A 13,825-nucleotide genomic window follows, 5' to 3' on the forward strand; every position below is an offset into this window, starting at 1 on the left:
TTTTTTCGGCTTTGAATCTTTACGTTTACCCGTAAGGATACTTACTTTGTTTTCCTTTGCACGTGAACTCGTCGTGCGATGGCTCTCTTGCGTGCGTGGACGCGTCTTTCAGCTCCAATTCACGTATCTCGGACATTCTCGACTACCGGTTCCACGTAGGCAGCTCATTTGTCGTTCACAACGCGTCGCCAAGCGAATCTCTTCTTCTCCAGCTCGTCCTGGTGGTCCGGCGTTCCTCTCGGTCCACCCGATCCCATTCTCGGCATAACGGAAGCGTTCAAACGCGACGAGAACCCGAATAAAGTCGATTTGGGAGCCGGAACGTACCGCGACGATCAAGGCAAGCCCTACGTTCTTCCCGTCATTCGCAAGGTGCAGGAAAAATAAACGCAACCACTAGATATAGAATAAATGAAAAATTAATTAATTAATTAATTAATTAATGCAGGCAGAGCAACGAATACTGGATCGAAAAATGAATAAGGAATATGCTGGCATTCCGGGCGTGGAAGATTTCCGGAAAGGGGCGGCGAAACTCGCTTTTGCAGACTGTCACAATGAAAGTCTGGTAAGTAAGAGAAATGTGTAAATATCTGCAGACAAAAAGCAGACTCTCTTATTACGTTTTTATGCGCAGTCTTCGACGGTGCAGACGCTCTCCGGAACGGGTGCTCTTCGAATTGGAGGCGTTTTTCTCCAGCGATTTTTTCCTCACAATAAAGTCATTTACTTGCCTACGCCATCGTGGGGAAATCACACGCCGATTTTCAAGTAATAGGACACTTTTTGCGGACTGGGGCATTGCAGCCGTTTTTTTAGGGACTCTGGCTTGGAGGTAAAAGCTTATCGGTACTACAACAAGGCCACGTGTGGCTTTGACTCTAATGGGGCTCTTGAAGATCTCAAGGTATTTTTTTCCTTGAAGGATTAAAATGTCTTTTTTTTTATTTTCTCTTGCGTACAGTCAATCCCTGAACAGTCGATCGTGCTTTTGCACGCTTGTGCACACAATCCAACCGGCGTTGACCCCAAGGTTGGAAAAGCATTACACCTTTGAGCGAAAACAATCTTTTATTTGTTACTAGCCCGAACATTGGCAGGAAATGTCGCATATCATAAAAGTGGGGATAGATGTGGAGAGCGCTTATATCTTATCTTTTTTGAGAATCTCCTTTCTAGAGTCGCAACTTGTTTCCTTTTTTTGACATGGCATATCAAGGCTTCGCTAGCGGGGACTTGAATCGCGACGCGTACGCTGTGCGTCTTTTTTTGCGCGACGGTCATCAAATTTTGCTGGCTCAGTCGTTTGCAAAGAACATGGGACTTTACGGTAAAGAGCTCACGCGCATGTTTCCGAGTCCCTACGTTGCGCTTGTAGGAGAACGCGCTGGTCATTTGACTGTTGTGAGTGGGTCTCCCGATGAAGCAAAGGCGGTTGAGTCTCAGCTGAAGATCATTATTCGTCCCATGTACTCGAATCCGCCCATAAACGGAGCTAGACTCGCCGCCGAAGTATTGAATACGCCGGAATTGTACGACCAATGGTACGTGTATTTCTTTTTTTTTTTTCGAGTCTTCTTGCTATGTATTGTATTGCAAGGCTTGTTGAATTGAAAGGCATGGCTGATCGCATCATTTCTATGCGAACAAAACTGAAAGGACATTTGGAAGCCTTAGGTAAATCCGAGGATTTTTGTGACCACTTCACTTCTACTGTTACCCCTCAGGATCAACAAAAGATTGGTCTCACATCACTGATCAAATTGGCATGTTTTGCTTCACTGGGCTAGACCCTGATCAGGTGGGGAATGCGACAACGTTGCTTATTTTAGGCTATTAGATGCGTACAGGTTGCTCGTATTATGAATGAATTCTCTGTCTACCTGACGAAAGATGGCAGAATCTCCATGGCTGGCGTTTCGTCAAAGAACGTCGAATATGTGGCGAATGCAATTCACAACGTCACAAAGTGAATTTGTCTGTTGTTGATGATTGTACATGTGCAAAGGGTGCAAAATACCGCAAAATACAGTGTACTCTTGTGACATCCGGGCAGGCCGAAATGAGTTTTTTGACTGAAGCGGAGGTAAGGTTCTCTCTTCGTTCGATTCAAATCGATTTATTCTCAAAAGGAACGCGTAAAAGATCTCTATCGCTTTCGCGATCTCTACTTCGTCGATCACGCCATCGAAGAGTCGTCGCGACGAGACGCCGACATAAAAGCGAAACTCGACGAAACGATTGCGTTTCTCGACGATTCACCCCGTAAGCTAATCGAACAGCCGGAAAAAAATCGACGAATCGAACGTAGACGACGACGAATCGACGAACGACGCCAAAACAAAAGCGAGACTCGCGTATTTACGCGGCCATTCGCTCAACGTCACGCCGTCGCACGATCCCAAGGCGGAAGAGTGGCTCTCGCGCGCCGTCAAGCTCGATCCGACGCTCGCGTCGGCGTGGAATTCGCTTGGCGAGTGTTTTTGGAAGGCCGGCAACGTCGCATCGGCGCGACACTGTTTCAATGGAGTTCTCAGCCACGTGAGCAATTTGGAAAAGTTTAATTAGATTAAAAGTATTTATATGATTTGATTGATCTTTTTTTACAGGAAAAGGACAAAGTTGCTCTTCGAAATTTGTCTATGGTATTGAGGCAGTTGAGTGAAGGAGAGGAGAGGAGCAAGAATATTCTCTTGAGTGTCGAGAGAGCAAAGGAGGCAATTGCTCTTGATGTCACCGATGGAATGTCGTGGTGTAAGTTAGAAAATGACTATGTTTTTACTACAGGATATCTCCATCTAGACGTTTTGGGTAACGCTTATTTGTCTTTGTTCTTTGCTGGTGGACAGCCAGATTCCATGCTGAAGCAGTGCATGGCTGCTTATGCTCGTGCTGTACGTCTTCGCCCTTCCTTGATTGATTAATTAAAAAGAATTGTTTTTTAGGAGAAAGATCCGGTGGTAGCCAATAATGCTGACCTGCACTTTAACAGAGCTGTGGTGTGTTCCGCCTGATTAGAGTCCTCTTGCATTACATGCCTTTTTCTTGGTGTAGGTGCTCAAGCACGAAGAGCAATATAATGCTGCTTTTGAGGGATTCGCTAAAGCGCACAGTCTTGATCCCAGCTGGACGGAGCCTGGCGCCGCAACGGAGAAGTTATTGAGCTACCTGAAAAGAATCGACGAGATTATGAAAACAAAAGCAAGTCGCTTCGTGAACCCTATCAGTCGATATCTAATTGCCCAAACGTAGAGCAAGTTAAAGGCGAAGAGACTTGCTTCAATGCAGTCATCCCTCTGCAATAAGGACTTGGGACCGTATACATCTGACCAACAATACAAGAGCACTATCAGTGGAAAGAACGTCTGTCTGAGTGCAGTTCAACTGGAAGACTTGAAGTCCGGCGTGAACGAAGAGCGGGTGATTTTAGGAAGAATCGTTGGCCAGATCATGTCAGACGGGGTCCCTTCGCTGTAAGAAAGGCTTTATGTGCTAAGTGGAATCTTTTCAACTTTCTTTTGGGTCACCAGGAGCATTGTTCTGATGACAAGGGAAGGAAGTTGCACGTCGGTGACCCTCTACAACGTCGCAGCTGGCGTAGGTTTCTGCATCGGAGACGCAGTCGCAATTCCAGAGCCAAAATACGAGACGAAAGAAGTGACATTGCCTGACAAGGTGCCAGTTCCATTTGTACACATTACTAGCCTAAAAGAATTTCTCTTCTGCACTACACAGACCCTTCTCTCATTTTCAAGCATTCGCGTTGATAACCCGCTTACCCTTGCCGTCAATCGGAGAAAAATTGGCAGAGAAAAACTAGCACTATCAGCTTTGAACATAGAATGCAAGAGCGAGTGACTACTGGTAGAATGGAAGGTAAAGATCTATTCATCTTTTAGAGTGATCTGTTTTTTCTGCCTTTGGTGTTTTAGGCTTGTACTTGTACAGTTTAGGTATAGGTGCGCGTGCAGCGTCCTGCAGCTGTCGTTTCTTCATCTCCTCGCGCTGCCTCATCAGCGCCGCCTGTTGGGCATTCTTGTAACCTGAGCACCAAGAAAAAAGATTAGGATTAGGCGTTCTCCTAACTAGGCCATATACGCTTTTACTTGTCTTCATGCTCTCAAGAAACCCCTGCTGATCCGGATCCGGTGCGTGCTTGATCATTTTAGGTATGCCGAATGCTTTGCGAGCAGCCGGCACGCGCAGCAACAGAGTTTGCATCATGGAAAAGCAGTTAGACGTTATCCAATAGATAAATATTGCCTAGAGCGCGAGAAGAAATCGAAAAAAAGAAACGATCCAAATTTCAAAAGCTCACAGTGGGAAATTTTATAGTGATGGGCAAAAAGATGACGGACATCATTCGAAAGACAACCTTCATTCGCTCATATTGTTGGTTATTTACCCCAGCTTCAGCTCCAAGCTACGAGAAAGAAAACACAGTGATCGAGTGACAGTGAATCCCAAAGTATATTCTTCACCTCCATTGTGAGCAGCATTGTACCGCTAGCCAATATTGGCAGCACAAAGTAAGGATCGGCGCTTGTCAGGTCTGTAAACCAGAACAGCCCACCGGCTTGCATCGACTCAAGAGGCGCATTGGCCATTCGACGCAGTCCAAGAAAGAATGATATAAATATCGGCATTTGGGCGAAAGGAAGGAGCAGTGCTTTGACAGGATTGCAGTTGTGCTGCTTAAAAAGCGCCTGCAGCTTCTGACTCTCCATGGCACCAGCAACAGTATTCCCTGCCGCCTGATACTCCTTCATCGCCTTGGTGATTTTCTCCATTTCCGGTCGTATGTTATTCAGGCGCGCCGCGTTCTTCTGCGATTTGATAATGAGCGGGAAAAGGAGCGTCCGGGCGACGAGCGTTGCGCACACGATGCTCGCCCACCACGGCAGACCGACGCTGGTGTGCAGCGCGTCGACGGCCGTCTGTAGTATCCCGACGGGAGTGTAGCCACCCAGGCCGTGAGCGGCGAGCTCGCCCAACGTGTCCAAGTCTTTCGCGTACTGCGCTGCGTCTTCGGTCCACTTGGCGACTGCGCTAGTGTCGCTTGTAGCTGTCGTCGCTGCTGCTGCCGCCGCCGCTGCGGTAGACTTGTTTTTAGACGTTGCTGCTGAAAATCTAGGTTTGCACAGGTGCAATCTGGTCACGAGTCCCGAAAGGGGTCTTGATAGTAGTTTTGGAGCGGATGCCTTTCCTAATGCTGATAGTTTGCTAATCATGATGTCCCCTGGATAAGTCGAAACTCGAAAGTGAAACTTATAGAAAGCGCAGTGGCTATTGTTACGACAGTTTCTGAGCGCCAGTCTAGCGCACTATAGCTGCAGTCTAGCATTATAAAGTCCTGCGATAACGCTGCGTTTCCAGGGATGACGCGATAGCTCAACGGGCAGGGGGGGGCGCTGGGAGGGGACCGAATGCAGAAACCACGGGGCACGTGACGGGTCGGGGTTCGAATCACGAAGCGTTCTCTTTTTTTTTTCTTTTTTTTCTTTTTCTTTCTGTACCTAACCGGCGATATACGATCACCCGCGACTGTGGCTTAACCGCCCGTAGCATGGTGGTTCCAGGGGGGCGAAGCCCCCCTCTGCGACCTATGCTCATTGGGGCGGTTAAGCCCGGAGCGGGGCCGCCACAGATACCAGTAAGGTTTAGGGTTAGGGTTGGGTTAGGTACATGAAAAAAACGCTTTATAAGCTCTCTACTCTATAGTGCGCTAGACTGTCGTAACAATAGCCTCAGAGGTCCAGTTACGACTGTCGTAACAATAGCCACTGCCTATAGAAAGGAGTTCTTGCCTTAGCGTGCGTCGGCTCGATGCATCCTTCTCTCGCTCCCCATCTTCACGGCAAACCATGTCAGGAGATCATTCAGCTGCTGCAGCAGTGTCATAAAGAGGTGATATGAGAGCTTTTTAAAAGCTATACTTCATTGAAGACCTCGAAACTAGCATCGGATTGGGAAATTTTTTGGAAAATGCAACGAATTGAAATATGCTCTTAGCAACTGTCTTTCTGACGAGGTAATGAGAGTGAGGTAACCCAATTCCATGAACCGCCGTCTTGTGTCCAGTACAAGACGAAGCGGAAGCAAAATCAAGATGAGGCGAGACGAAGAAAAGACAAGTGGGAAAAATCCAGAAAAGAATTAGCAGAGTAAAGATTCATATGTACAAAGAAAAATCGCTTACAATCACCAAAGCACGGCACGTTTATCTACACATCATCACCTACCATGTAATATCTGCTGAGTCTCTGTCTATTTCCTTTCCCTCGTCCCTCGTCATCCGAGGCTCGGCACGACGTCGTCTGCAGCAATGATTTTTCCGTAGGAAAAGTGAGGCATATTGGGCTCGGATACGATGCGAGCGGCTCCCACGGGCGGCGAGAAATATACGAAGCAGCTTCCTGCTTTGTTCTCGCTTTCTTTGCCAAATAGTCGTCCTCTTTCTTTCTCTGTCCTGGCGTCACTTTCTGGAGCGGCTTCAGCTTCGCGACAGGGACTTCGCGTCCAAAGTTTTCGAACGCTTTTCGCTTTTCTGCTAGTGTGACACTGATCTGATTCCATCGCGTGTCCCTGCTGACCATTCGTCGAGTCGTCTCCTTGCACTTCTCTTTCCGACGCGTCCTGGAAATCTCGAAGCAAGGACACGGCTTGACGCGCTTCCATCCGTGTCGAACGTCGTCCGGGTCGTCGCGAACGACTCCTATCAGAGGCGCCGCTTCGTTAGATTCACTGTAGGGGAGTAGACTTTTTATGCGAAAGTCGTTCTCGTCGGTAGATTGGCGCATCGGAGCAAAAATGTACGCTTCGACGGTGTTGCTTATATAATGTGGGTCGAGTCGTCATAGATACACGCGTACACGAGCAAGTGACGTAAAAGTGACGTCGGTAAAACGATATCAACTCCGTAGAGATGGTGACGAAGGTCGTGCCGAATGTAGACGATTTGGCGATCGAATTGGGTTCTGTTTGCACGTACGAAAACTGCAGTCGTGTTCTGCCCAATTCGTCGTCGCTCAAAATGCACATGGCGAAAAAGCACGGCGTCGACGCCAACTCCGTATTCAACGCGCCTAAGGACGCGAAGAAGACGAGTGAAAAAGCGTTCTACTGTCCAATTGAAACGTGCAAACGAAGCATAAACGGCGATCAACCCTTCAAGAAGCTCGGCAACCTGAAACAGGTCGAAAAACGAGAGTAGATCTTATTTTTACGCGAGCGCGTCTAATTATAGCATTTTCACACAATGCACGGAGAGAAAAAGTTTGCGTGTCGAAAGTGCAGGAAACTGTTCGCACTGGCGGACGCCTGTCGACGTCACGAAACAGAATGCGGTCAAACTTTTTTGTGCTCGTGTGGCGAACAGTTTCGAAGTATGACGTCACTTAACGTCCACGCTCGACGTCACAAGCACGTTCCGTCGACGGCAAAACGACGCGCTCGAGAAACGACGGAAAATTCGAGTCCAAAGAGGCTTCGACGCATTTTTCCCAAAGTGGAAGTGCCGCCTATTTTGATTCTAAATCAAAGTGTCAATGTCATTCCCTCTATTGACTCTTCTTGCCAGACAACGAATGGTTTGTACGTTTTGGGGAATCCTACTCCTGTGGGTTCTGTTTCGACAGCAGTGCCAGCAATTTCTACAGGGACTCAGTCTGTTGACTCTGCTGCTGCTTCTCTTACTGGATTGGACTCTGCTGTTTCTTCTGCTTCGACCCAGACTATAACTGACTCTGCAGTTGGGGCTAGTTCAAATTCTCTTGAAGATGAATCGACGCAGACGGTATTTACTACCGACTGGTTTGACAGTCTACTTGATTCGGATGGCCTACTTTCTGTCGCTTCACAAACAGATATTACGTTGAGTCAACCGGATTGGTGTGAGATTTATGAGGATCTTAGCGGTTGGAACAATTTGAAAAATGGATGCACAAGAGGTACACAGACAGCGTAAAATGATAAACCAGAATATTACAGGAGTTGTGTTATGTTGACCTCGATCACGTGTTATATCTATTCCGGGGTTTTGCGCTTTTGAAAATGGCGGACGTAGTGAAGCGGACTCTCACGAAATTTCGTCGAAAGGACTTCCCAACGCTACTAGAGCGTTGGAACTTTGGTCGACGACTAGGCGACGTTGATTTATCGGGATCGAAAGCGTCGATTGTAAAGAGAATCGCGACTTTGTGCTTGGTTAGAACGAAAGCGGGTCTTCAGTTGAGCTGCGCGCCTATTTCTTTACTTCTAGAAGTATAATATCGAGGAATACGAACTTGCGGAAGCCGAAATCATTCGTTCGTGCTTCGTTTCGAGCTCTTTTCGTCGGTAATAGATCGTTTTTAGATTATCAGCTGACTGAAGGAAGACGATTGTGGAAGGCGTACGCTATTGAGTACTGGAAAAGTGAGATTTGTCGATCTAGGCTTTGAAATCACACACTGTCCTTTCCTCTAAGATGAAGTCGATGACAGGAGTGAGAATGTTGTTCCGGAAAAATTGGAAGATCGTTTCGGAGATATTCTAGACCAATTTTATGAATCGGTATACGAATAGTGCCGTTAGTTTTTATTCTGAAGATTTCTTTTTTGCAGATGATTGTTAGTCTCATGTACAAGGATGCAATTTGGTTTCGTGTGCAAATCAACGAGACTCCTCTAACGCCTTTCTTCTTGGTCTTTTATCCCAACTCAACGTTGGTTTTATCAAGCCCAATCACAGCTTCGTATAAAGATATTGTACTGGAGGTGAAGACGGATAGTTATTGGCCTACTCTTCATAATGAATGACCTTGTGTAGTCCTTTCTTCTAACGCTCAATGCGGAAAAGTTGAAACCTCTGGAGATATGTGCACGTGATTCTCAGAGTATTGCTGAACTTGTTCTAAACAGCAAGAGTCAAGTGAGACAAATCTTTCTTTTCATCCACTTCTTTGCATTGGTATTTATAGGGTGGCTTCTCTGCTTTTCGCTACAACCAAGTCGATTCTAATCCGTTGGTGAAGGATTTCAAAGTTCGGCGAGGTTAATAGTTAACTCTTGCATACATATATATTGAATTATTGATAATATAAAAATTCACTATTTAGAAATTGAAGAACGTCAAAAAGCCAAATCTAGCATAGACGAATACGTCAAGGAAACATTTGGCGAGCATCAAATGCCAAGACTTGAGCAAGTGCACTACAAGGCAAAGCTTATCAAACTTCTACTTTCCAATTTGATTTGCATCTTGGATGTAGGCTATGATTCCTATACGAAATAGTGTATCACCCACTGAAGCATCAGCAATGATTCAGATCCATGCCTCCTTTTCAGGGGGCACAGTGTTGGAAAGTATGAGGGAAATGGTCAAAGACAAGACTATGGTAGCGCCCTTGCCGTCTTATCTTGCCAAGCTTCCATCAATGGGTCGAAATAAGTTTTCGTTAGATAAGAAAAATGCTTAATTATTGAAATCTTTAACGAATGAATTTATTGGTGTTGTCCCGTATAAATAAACAAGTCTTCGCGTTCGCGCACGGCATCATGGCGGGCAGCGGTCTTGCGCGGACTCTGGGCGATCGACTTCACTCGTCGGCGTCGAAATCGAACGTTCTCGTCGTTGGAGCGGGCGGAATCGGATGCGAACTTCTAAAAAATCTCGTCATGAGCGGATTTCGCAGCATCGACGTGGTTTGCGCGCACGAAAGCACGCTAATCGCGCGCTCGTACGTCTCACCGTGCAGATCGATCTCGACACAATCGACGTGAGCAATTTGAATCGCCAATTCTTGTTCCAGAAGCGGCACGTCGGAAAATCGAAAGCGGAGGAAAGCGACGTGCCACGCCTACGCGTCCTATATTGAATAAATAGTCTGTGGGTGCAGGTTGCAAAGGAAAGCTGTCTCCGATTCAATCCCGACGTAGAAATCAAGGCTCGCCACGACAGCATTTTCAAGTTGGACACACGATTGATAAATTCTTCCTCGCGCATCTCTCTCCCGTCCTCACAGTCCTACTTACAACGTGGACTTTTTCAAATCGTTTAATCTCGTGATGAACGCTCTAGACAATCGAGGTTGTACAGGATTTGCTAATTCTGCGCAGTGTGTCATTCTTTCTCTAGCCGCTCGCAATCATGTCAATCGTCTGTGTCTAGCCGCTGACGTGCCTCTCATTGAGAGTGGAACTGCCGGCTATCTAGGCCAAGTGACTGTCATTAAGAAAGTAGGATGCCATAGTGCTAAGACGTTTTTTTTTCGATGTCCAATGACTCGTGTCTTGTAAGGGAAAGACAGAATGTTATGAATGCCAGCCTAAACCTCATCAGAAAACGTTTCCGGGATGCACAATTAGGAATACGCCATCAGAGCCAATACACTGTATTGTGTGGGCAAAGCACCTATTCAAGTAAAAACTAAGGGGGGATAATCATTGCATGGATGCTTTAATTAAATATTCTAGTCAACTTTTTGGTGAACCTGATCCTGATATGGATGTCTCCCCAGATACGGAAACACCTGAAGCTGCTGGTAACGTTTAGTAGCTCTACTTTCTCTTTGACTTTGAAGCAAATCTACGTGTGTAAAGGTGACGCTGGGGCTGCTGCCCTTGCAAAGTCTACTATCGATAGAGTTTCAACTCGCTCCTGGGCTGAATTGACTCACTATGATGCCGTCAAGATATTCAATAAGGTCTCTCCCATCCTCCTTTCTGTTCGTCATCTATAGATAATATTACGTGGCCAGTTATTTTGCGACGACATCAAGTATTTGCTGTCTATGGAAAAATTGTGGGAGAAGAGAAAGGCTCCTGTACCGTTGTCATGGTCAATGGTACCTGAAGGCAAGGAATGAAATTTTCCACTTTGTCTTGTGAATCGCGTGTTTGCAGATACGCTTGAGAGTGGAGGGTCTAGCGATGTGCTTGAGGACCAAAAAATCTGGACAATTCAGCAGTGCTGTGATACCTTTAGTTCTTGGTAAGATAAGCTCTTAAGATGTATTGCGTTTCTACTCTCTATGCAGTTTAGAAAAATTAAAGGTAGCATGCAAGGATGGTGACTTAGTCTGGGACAAGGTGAGAAGGAGGGCAACGGTTCTGGGGGGAAACGAGCATAGTTAAATAATTAAAATCCGTCTCAGGATGATGATACGGCGTTAGATTTTGTTACGGCGGCGGCAAACGTTCGTGCTCAAATATTCAGCATTTCACGAAAGAGTCGTTTTGACGTCAAATGTAAGGACTTGACGAGACACGAGAGTCCCTAGGGAGAAGTTTGAGCTTATTTAATTTTTCCTTAGCGATGGCTGGGAACATTATTCCGGCTATTGCCACCACCAACGCCGTCATTGCGGGACTCATAGTCATGAACGCGCTCAAAGTACTTGATGACAAACTTGATGAATGTCAAACGGTTAGTCAATAGCATAAGTGGTTAGCACCTTTTTCATTTTTCCTGCTATAGACGTTTTTGAATCATCAGCCTGTCGGAACTCGACTCCTTTCCGTTTGTAGACTCGAGAAGCCGAATCCAAAGTGTTACGTTTGTGCTTCCAAGCCTGAGGTGAATATTTCTCCAACGGGATTGCATTGCATTTTAGAATGTTCTTAGGTGACTGTGAAGCTTAACGTATTGACGTTCACCGTTAGTGCGTTGGAGACAAAACTGCTGAAAGGACGATTTGGCATGAGAGCTCCTGACGTCGAAATTAGCGACGGTAAGGGGACAATCTTAATCTCAAGCGAGCCAGGCGAGACAGAAGGTATTCAAAAGTTAATGTGATGCTTCGAAGATTTGGTGATATTATAGCTTAGGTAATAATTCAAAGACCTTGAGCTGCTTTGGAATTGCGTCAGGAACGCGACTTCAGGCAGACGACTTTTTGCAGAATTACCAATTGGTAGTCACCGTCTATCACAGGTGCAGGGAATCCCGCCAATTTTTATATCTATTCCTAATTTTACTGAAGTGAGTGTCTTGCTGACGATGTCGACTTTGAGGTGGAGGGTGATCCAGCTGCTCCCAAACCGGAACCTGAACTCAAGATGGAAAAACCAGGAAGAGATTTACCAAATGAAGATGGTGCGGTTTCTGACGGGGTGCAACGTTATCTAATTTTTTCGATGATTAACAGATGTTTGTCTGATTGAGGGCACAGAACGTCGTGTGGGACAGAAACGGAAGGCGAAGAAGGATGGTCTTCATGACAGCGAAGCTAAGAGGTCAAAGTTGCAGTCAAATGATGAAGAAATACTCTAAAAACAGAGCAATTATTGAGTTTATTAACCAGCGAACTAGGAAGTTTTGCAATAGTATGCTAATGACGTGTTTCCACCACACATTTGTTGACACAAGTGTGCGCTAACTTTAAGATGGCGGCTAAATTAGTGTTTCAGAGCCGATCCTTTCGGTCAGATAGCAAGGATTCGTGCATTAGAAAACACTACTTCAATCGCAGCGTACGAAAATCGCAAGTCAAGTCGACTCAGAGGATATCGCTAAACGTCCTGTTTCGCTAGTGCGAAGTCTTCTTGCCCAAATTGGCTACACTTCCAACCGAAATTACCGTCGAAGCTCCAGACAACGATGTGTATTACGAAGCGAACGCACCCCTATCTTTTTTCTCGAACGAATCGTTCGTGGAAAGCACGATAAAGCGAGGTCAGCATCGAGTGGAAAACTTCTCTTATGTGTGATCCTGTCTTAGGCCAGCTGCACGGAATATCACAGAATTCTCATATAGATACAGGCAACGTCTTCTGCTTAGTTCCAACAGGTATCGTGCATTCAGGGTAGACTGTCATCTAAACGTCTTTCGTGCAGGCAAATTGATTCTATCTGTAAGAAGCGATTTATATCACGAGCTAGGGCTAGTGGGGAAAAAGTCGCTATACCAGAAAGGACGATTTGGTTTGTTCATTCCTTTCGTTTCGTCGCTAATATATTGGTTGAGTGTAGTTATCCAAATTGATTTACTTGATTCATCTTTTCGCTCGGGTACAAAGTACTATAAGAGAGTGAATTGGTGTTTGTCAGAAAAACTTAATTTGAAAGCAAAATTTCTGTTATCGTGGCAACAGAAAGGTGTGGTGTCTTTTACACGTGATGTACACGTCTAACTTTTACTGTTTTAGGAAGCGATGTAGGTACCGAAATCGTTCCAGCACTGACTGACATTTCTCATCAAGAAAAAAGACCATTGAAAAGCATGCACACGTTTACAAATCTTTGCTTGCCAAAAATCAGCCAATCATCTCCTGGTCTTTTGTGTCCATCTGGAGAGTACTGTACAGCTAGAGAATTCCTTGATTGGCTCGGCACAGTGGCATGTCGAATTGGCAGGTAAGAGTTGCAAAGTTTAAATTTTGAATAAACGTTACAGTTTTCCTTAAAGTCAGTCAACTCTAAATGAACGAGACAGCTTTGTTTCCACGTTTTGCTGTCCGGAACCGTCTCAAGTTGTCGACGTTGCCTGCTCAGTGCGATGGACAGGACTTATTGTACCTAGTCGAATTCAGCGTATTCTTGATGCCGTCCGGTAGGTGCCGTAACAATCGAGCATTCCTTTTGAATTCTAAGACGTTTTGCAACCTTAGAAACGTTGTAAAGAGGGAGTCTTTGCCCTGGGCAACGGTCACTGTATGGGGATTTGCAGACTCTCCTGTTGGATGGAATTTAAGGGAACACGGCTATCACTTGCACGGAGACAACAATTACACCTTCGTTGTCTTCCCGGACGATACCTATTGGTTGCTAACAACATTAGGTACTCATGATATGACGTTTTAATTCATCAAGCTTTACGCTTGTTATCATGTCTCTGACTATGGTC

General features: G+C 45.7%; 7 protein-coding genes across 7 annotated transcripts; 6 read left to right on the forward strand and 1 right to left on the reverse strand.

The window, feature by feature from the left end:
- The first annotated feature begins 29 nt into the window (after positions 1 to 29).
- LOC136185132 (aspartate aminotransferase, mitochondrial-like) lies at positions 30 to 2,045 on the forward strand. Its single transcript, XM_065972200.1, has 12 exons — positions 30 to 155; positions 213 to 372; positions 449 to 568; positions 638 to 771; positions 820 to 907; positions 965 to 1,033; positions 1,086 to 1,121; positions 1,180 to 1,330; positions 1,379 to 1,544; positions 1,601 to 1,677; positions 1,728 to 1,801; positions 1,851 to 2,045. Exons 1-12 carry the CDS (start codon positions 79 to 81, stop codon positions 1,971 to 1,973), a joined length of 1,275 nt encoding a protein of 424 aa, XP_065828272.1. The 5' UTR covers positions 30 to 78; the 3' UTR covers positions 1,974 to 2,045.
- A 16-nt stretch (positions 2,046 to 2,061) lies between these two features.
- Positions 2,062 to 3,964, forward strand: LOC136185137 (tetratricopeptide repeat protein 5-like). Its single transcript, XM_065972205.1, has 10 exons — positions 2,062 to 2,086; positions 2,133 to 2,265; positions 2,312 to 2,541; positions 2,610 to 2,754; positions 2,803 to 2,894; positions 2,946 to 2,999; positions 3,055 to 3,201; positions 3,253 to 3,473; positions 3,531 to 3,675; positions 3,736 to 3,964. The coding sequence occupies exons 1-10, from the start codon at positions 2,063 to 2,065 to the stop codon at positions 3,856 to 3,858; spliced, it is 1,314 nt and encodes a 437-aa protein (XP_065828277.1). The 5' UTR covers position 2,062; the 3' UTR covers positions 3,859 to 3,964.
- Positions 3,866 to 5,396, reverse strand: LOC136185138 (mitochondrial inner membrane protein OXA1L-like). The gene is made up of 4 exons (XM_065972206.1): positions 4,482 to 5,396; positions 4,319 to 4,423; positions 4,107 to 4,263; positions 3,866 to 4,043 (listed from the first exon to the last, which is right to left on the reverse strand). The coding sequence occupies exons 1-4, from the start codon at positions 5,229 to 5,231 to the stop codon at positions 3,889 to 3,891; spliced, it is 1,167 nt and encodes a 388-aa protein (XP_065828278.1). The 5' UTR covers positions 5,232 to 5,396; the 3' UTR covers positions 3,866 to 3,888.
- Positions 5,397 to 6,909: 1,513 nt separating this feature from the next.
- Positions 6,910 to 8,024, forward strand: LOC136184393 (ATM interactor-like). The gene is made up of 2 exons (XM_065971284.1): positions 6,910 to 7,195; positions 7,247 to 8,024. The coding sequence occupies exons 1-2, from the start codon at positions 6,926 to 6,928 to the stop codon at positions 7,964 to 7,966; spliced, it is 990 nt and encodes a 329-aa protein (XP_065827356.1). The 5' UTR covers positions 6,910 to 6,925; the 3' UTR covers positions 7,967 to 8,024.
- A 28-nt stretch (positions 8,025 to 8,052) lies between these two features.
- On the forward strand, positions 8,053 to 9,457 carry LOC136184509 (centromere protein N-like). Its single transcript, XM_065971418.1, has 9 exons — positions 8,053 to 8,205; positions 8,261 to 8,306; positions 8,356 to 8,415; positions 8,468 to 8,553; positions 8,604 to 8,756; positions 8,809 to 8,910; positions 8,960 to 9,032; positions 9,098 to 9,198; positions 9,251 to 9,457. The coding sequence occupies exons 1-9, from the start codon at positions 8,053 to 8,055 to the stop codon at positions 9,455 to 9,457; spliced, it is 981 nt and encodes a 326-aa protein (XP_065827490.1).
- Positions 9,458 to 9,501: 44 nt separating this feature from the next.
- On the forward strand, positions 9,502 to 12,367 carry LOC136184392 (SUMO-activating enzyme subunit 2-like). Its single transcript, XM_065971283.1, is given in 17 exon segments — positions 9,502 to 9,683; positions 9,737 to 9,948; positions 10,004 to 10,068; positions 10,117 to 10,217; positions 10,279 to 10,400; positions 10,455 to 10,522; positions 10,581 to 10,684; positions 10,739 to 10,835; positions 10,884 to 10,971; positions 11,018 to 11,069; positions 11,135 to 11,228; positions 11,294 to 11,406; positions 11,458 to 11,556; positions 11,605 to 11,755; positions 11,808 to 11,913; positions 11,963 to 12,075; positions 12,128 to 12,367. Coding segments are annotated over 17 exon segments (1,857 nt in total). The 5' UTR covers positions 9,502 to 9,536; the 3' UTR covers positions 12,253 to 12,367.
- On the forward strand, positions 12,366 to 13,782 carry LOC136184510 (ribonuclease P protein subunit p40-like). The gene is made up of 8 exons (XM_065971419.1): positions 12,366 to 12,452; positions 12,513 to 12,654; positions 12,701 to 12,769; positions 12,817 to 12,903; positions 12,952 to 13,077; positions 13,128 to 13,335; positions 13,388 to 13,531; positions 13,590 to 13,782. The coding sequence occupies exons 1-8, from the start codon at positions 12,366 to 12,368 to the stop codon at positions 13,780 to 13,782; spliced, it is 1,056 nt and encodes a 351-aa protein (XP_065827491.1).
- Positions 13,783 to 13,825: the final 43 nt, after the last annotated feature.

This window comes from Oscarella lobularis, chromosome 3, assembly GCF_947507565.1.
Source record: "Oscarella lobularis chromosome 3, ooOscLobu1.1, whole genome shotgun sequence".
Taxonomy (NCBI): domain Eukaryota; kingdom Metazoa; phylum Porifera; class Homoscleromorpha; order Homosclerophorida; family Oscarellidae; genus Oscarella; species Oscarella lobularis.

Bases quoted from the DNA above. Each gene is read 5' to 3' on its own strand.
- LOC136185138 (XM_065972206.1), bottom strand. From the start codon at position 5,231: ATGATTAGCAAACTATCAGCATTAGGAAAGGCATCCGCTCCAAAACTA. The intron at 4,424-4,481 runs GTGAAGAATATA...TCTTTCTCGTAG, and splicing joins CAATGCTGCTCACAATGGAG to CTTGGAGCTGAAGCTGGGGT. The intron at 4,044-4,106 runs GTAAAAGCGTAT...CTTGGTGCTCAG, and splicing joins TCTTGAGAGCATGAAGACAA to GTTACAAGAATGCCCAACAG.
- LOC136185132 (XM_065972200.1), top strand. From the start codon at position 79: ATGGCTCTCTTGCGTGCGTGGACGCGTCTTTCAGCTCCAATTCACGTA. The intron at 1,678-1,727 runs GTAAATCCGAGG...GTTACCCCTCAG, and splicing joins AGGACATTTGGAAGCCTTAG to GATCAACAAAAGATTGGTCT. The intron at 1,802-1,850 runs GTGGGGAATGCG...AGATGCGTACAG, and splicing joins CTGGGCTAGACCCTGATCAG to GTTGCTCGTATTATGAATGA.
- LOC136184393 (XM_065971284.1), top strand. From the start codon at position 6,926: ATGGTGACGAAGGTCGTGCCGAATGTAGACGATTTGGCGATCGAATTG. The intron at 7,196-7,246 runs GTCGAAAAACGA...GTCTAATTATAG, and splicing joins AGCTCGGCAACCTGAAACAG to CATTTTCACACAATGCACGG.
- LOC136184509 (XM_065971418.1), top strand. From the start codon at position 8,053: ATGGCGGACGTAGTGAAGCGGACTCTCACGAAATTTCGTCGAAAGGAC. The intron at 8,554-8,603 runs GTATACGAATAG...TCTTTTTTGCAG, and splicing joins TAGACCAATTTTATGAATCG to ATGATTGTTAGTCTCATGTA. The intron at 8,911-8,959 runs GTGAGACAAATC...TGGTATTTATAG, and splicing joins TTCTAAACAGCAAGAGTCAA to GGTGGCTTCTCTGCTTTTCG.
- LOC136185137 (XM_065972205.1), top strand. From the start codon at position 2,063: ATGAGTTTTTTGACTGAAGCGGAG. The intron at 2,895-2,945 runs GTACGTCTTCGC...ATTGTTTTTTAG, and splicing joins TGGCTGCTTATGCTCGTGCT to GAGAAAGATCCGGTGGTAGC. The intron at 3,474-3,530 runs GTAAGAAAGGCT...TTGGGTCACCAG, and splicing joins TCAGACGGGGTCCCTTCGCT to GAGCATTGTTCTGATGACAA.
- LOC136184510 (XM_065971419.1), top strand. From the start codon at position 12,366: ATGGCGGCTAAATTAGTGTTTCAGAGCCGATCCTTTCGGTCAGATAGC. The intron at 13,078-13,127 runs GTGTGGTGTCTT...TTACTGTTTTAG, and splicing joins GTTATCGTGGCAACAGAAAG to GAAGCGATGTAGGTACCGAA. The intron at 13,336-13,387 runs GTAAGAGTTGCA...TTTTCCTTAAAG, and splicing joins GTGGCATGTCGAATTGGCAG to TCAGTCAACTCTAAATGAAC.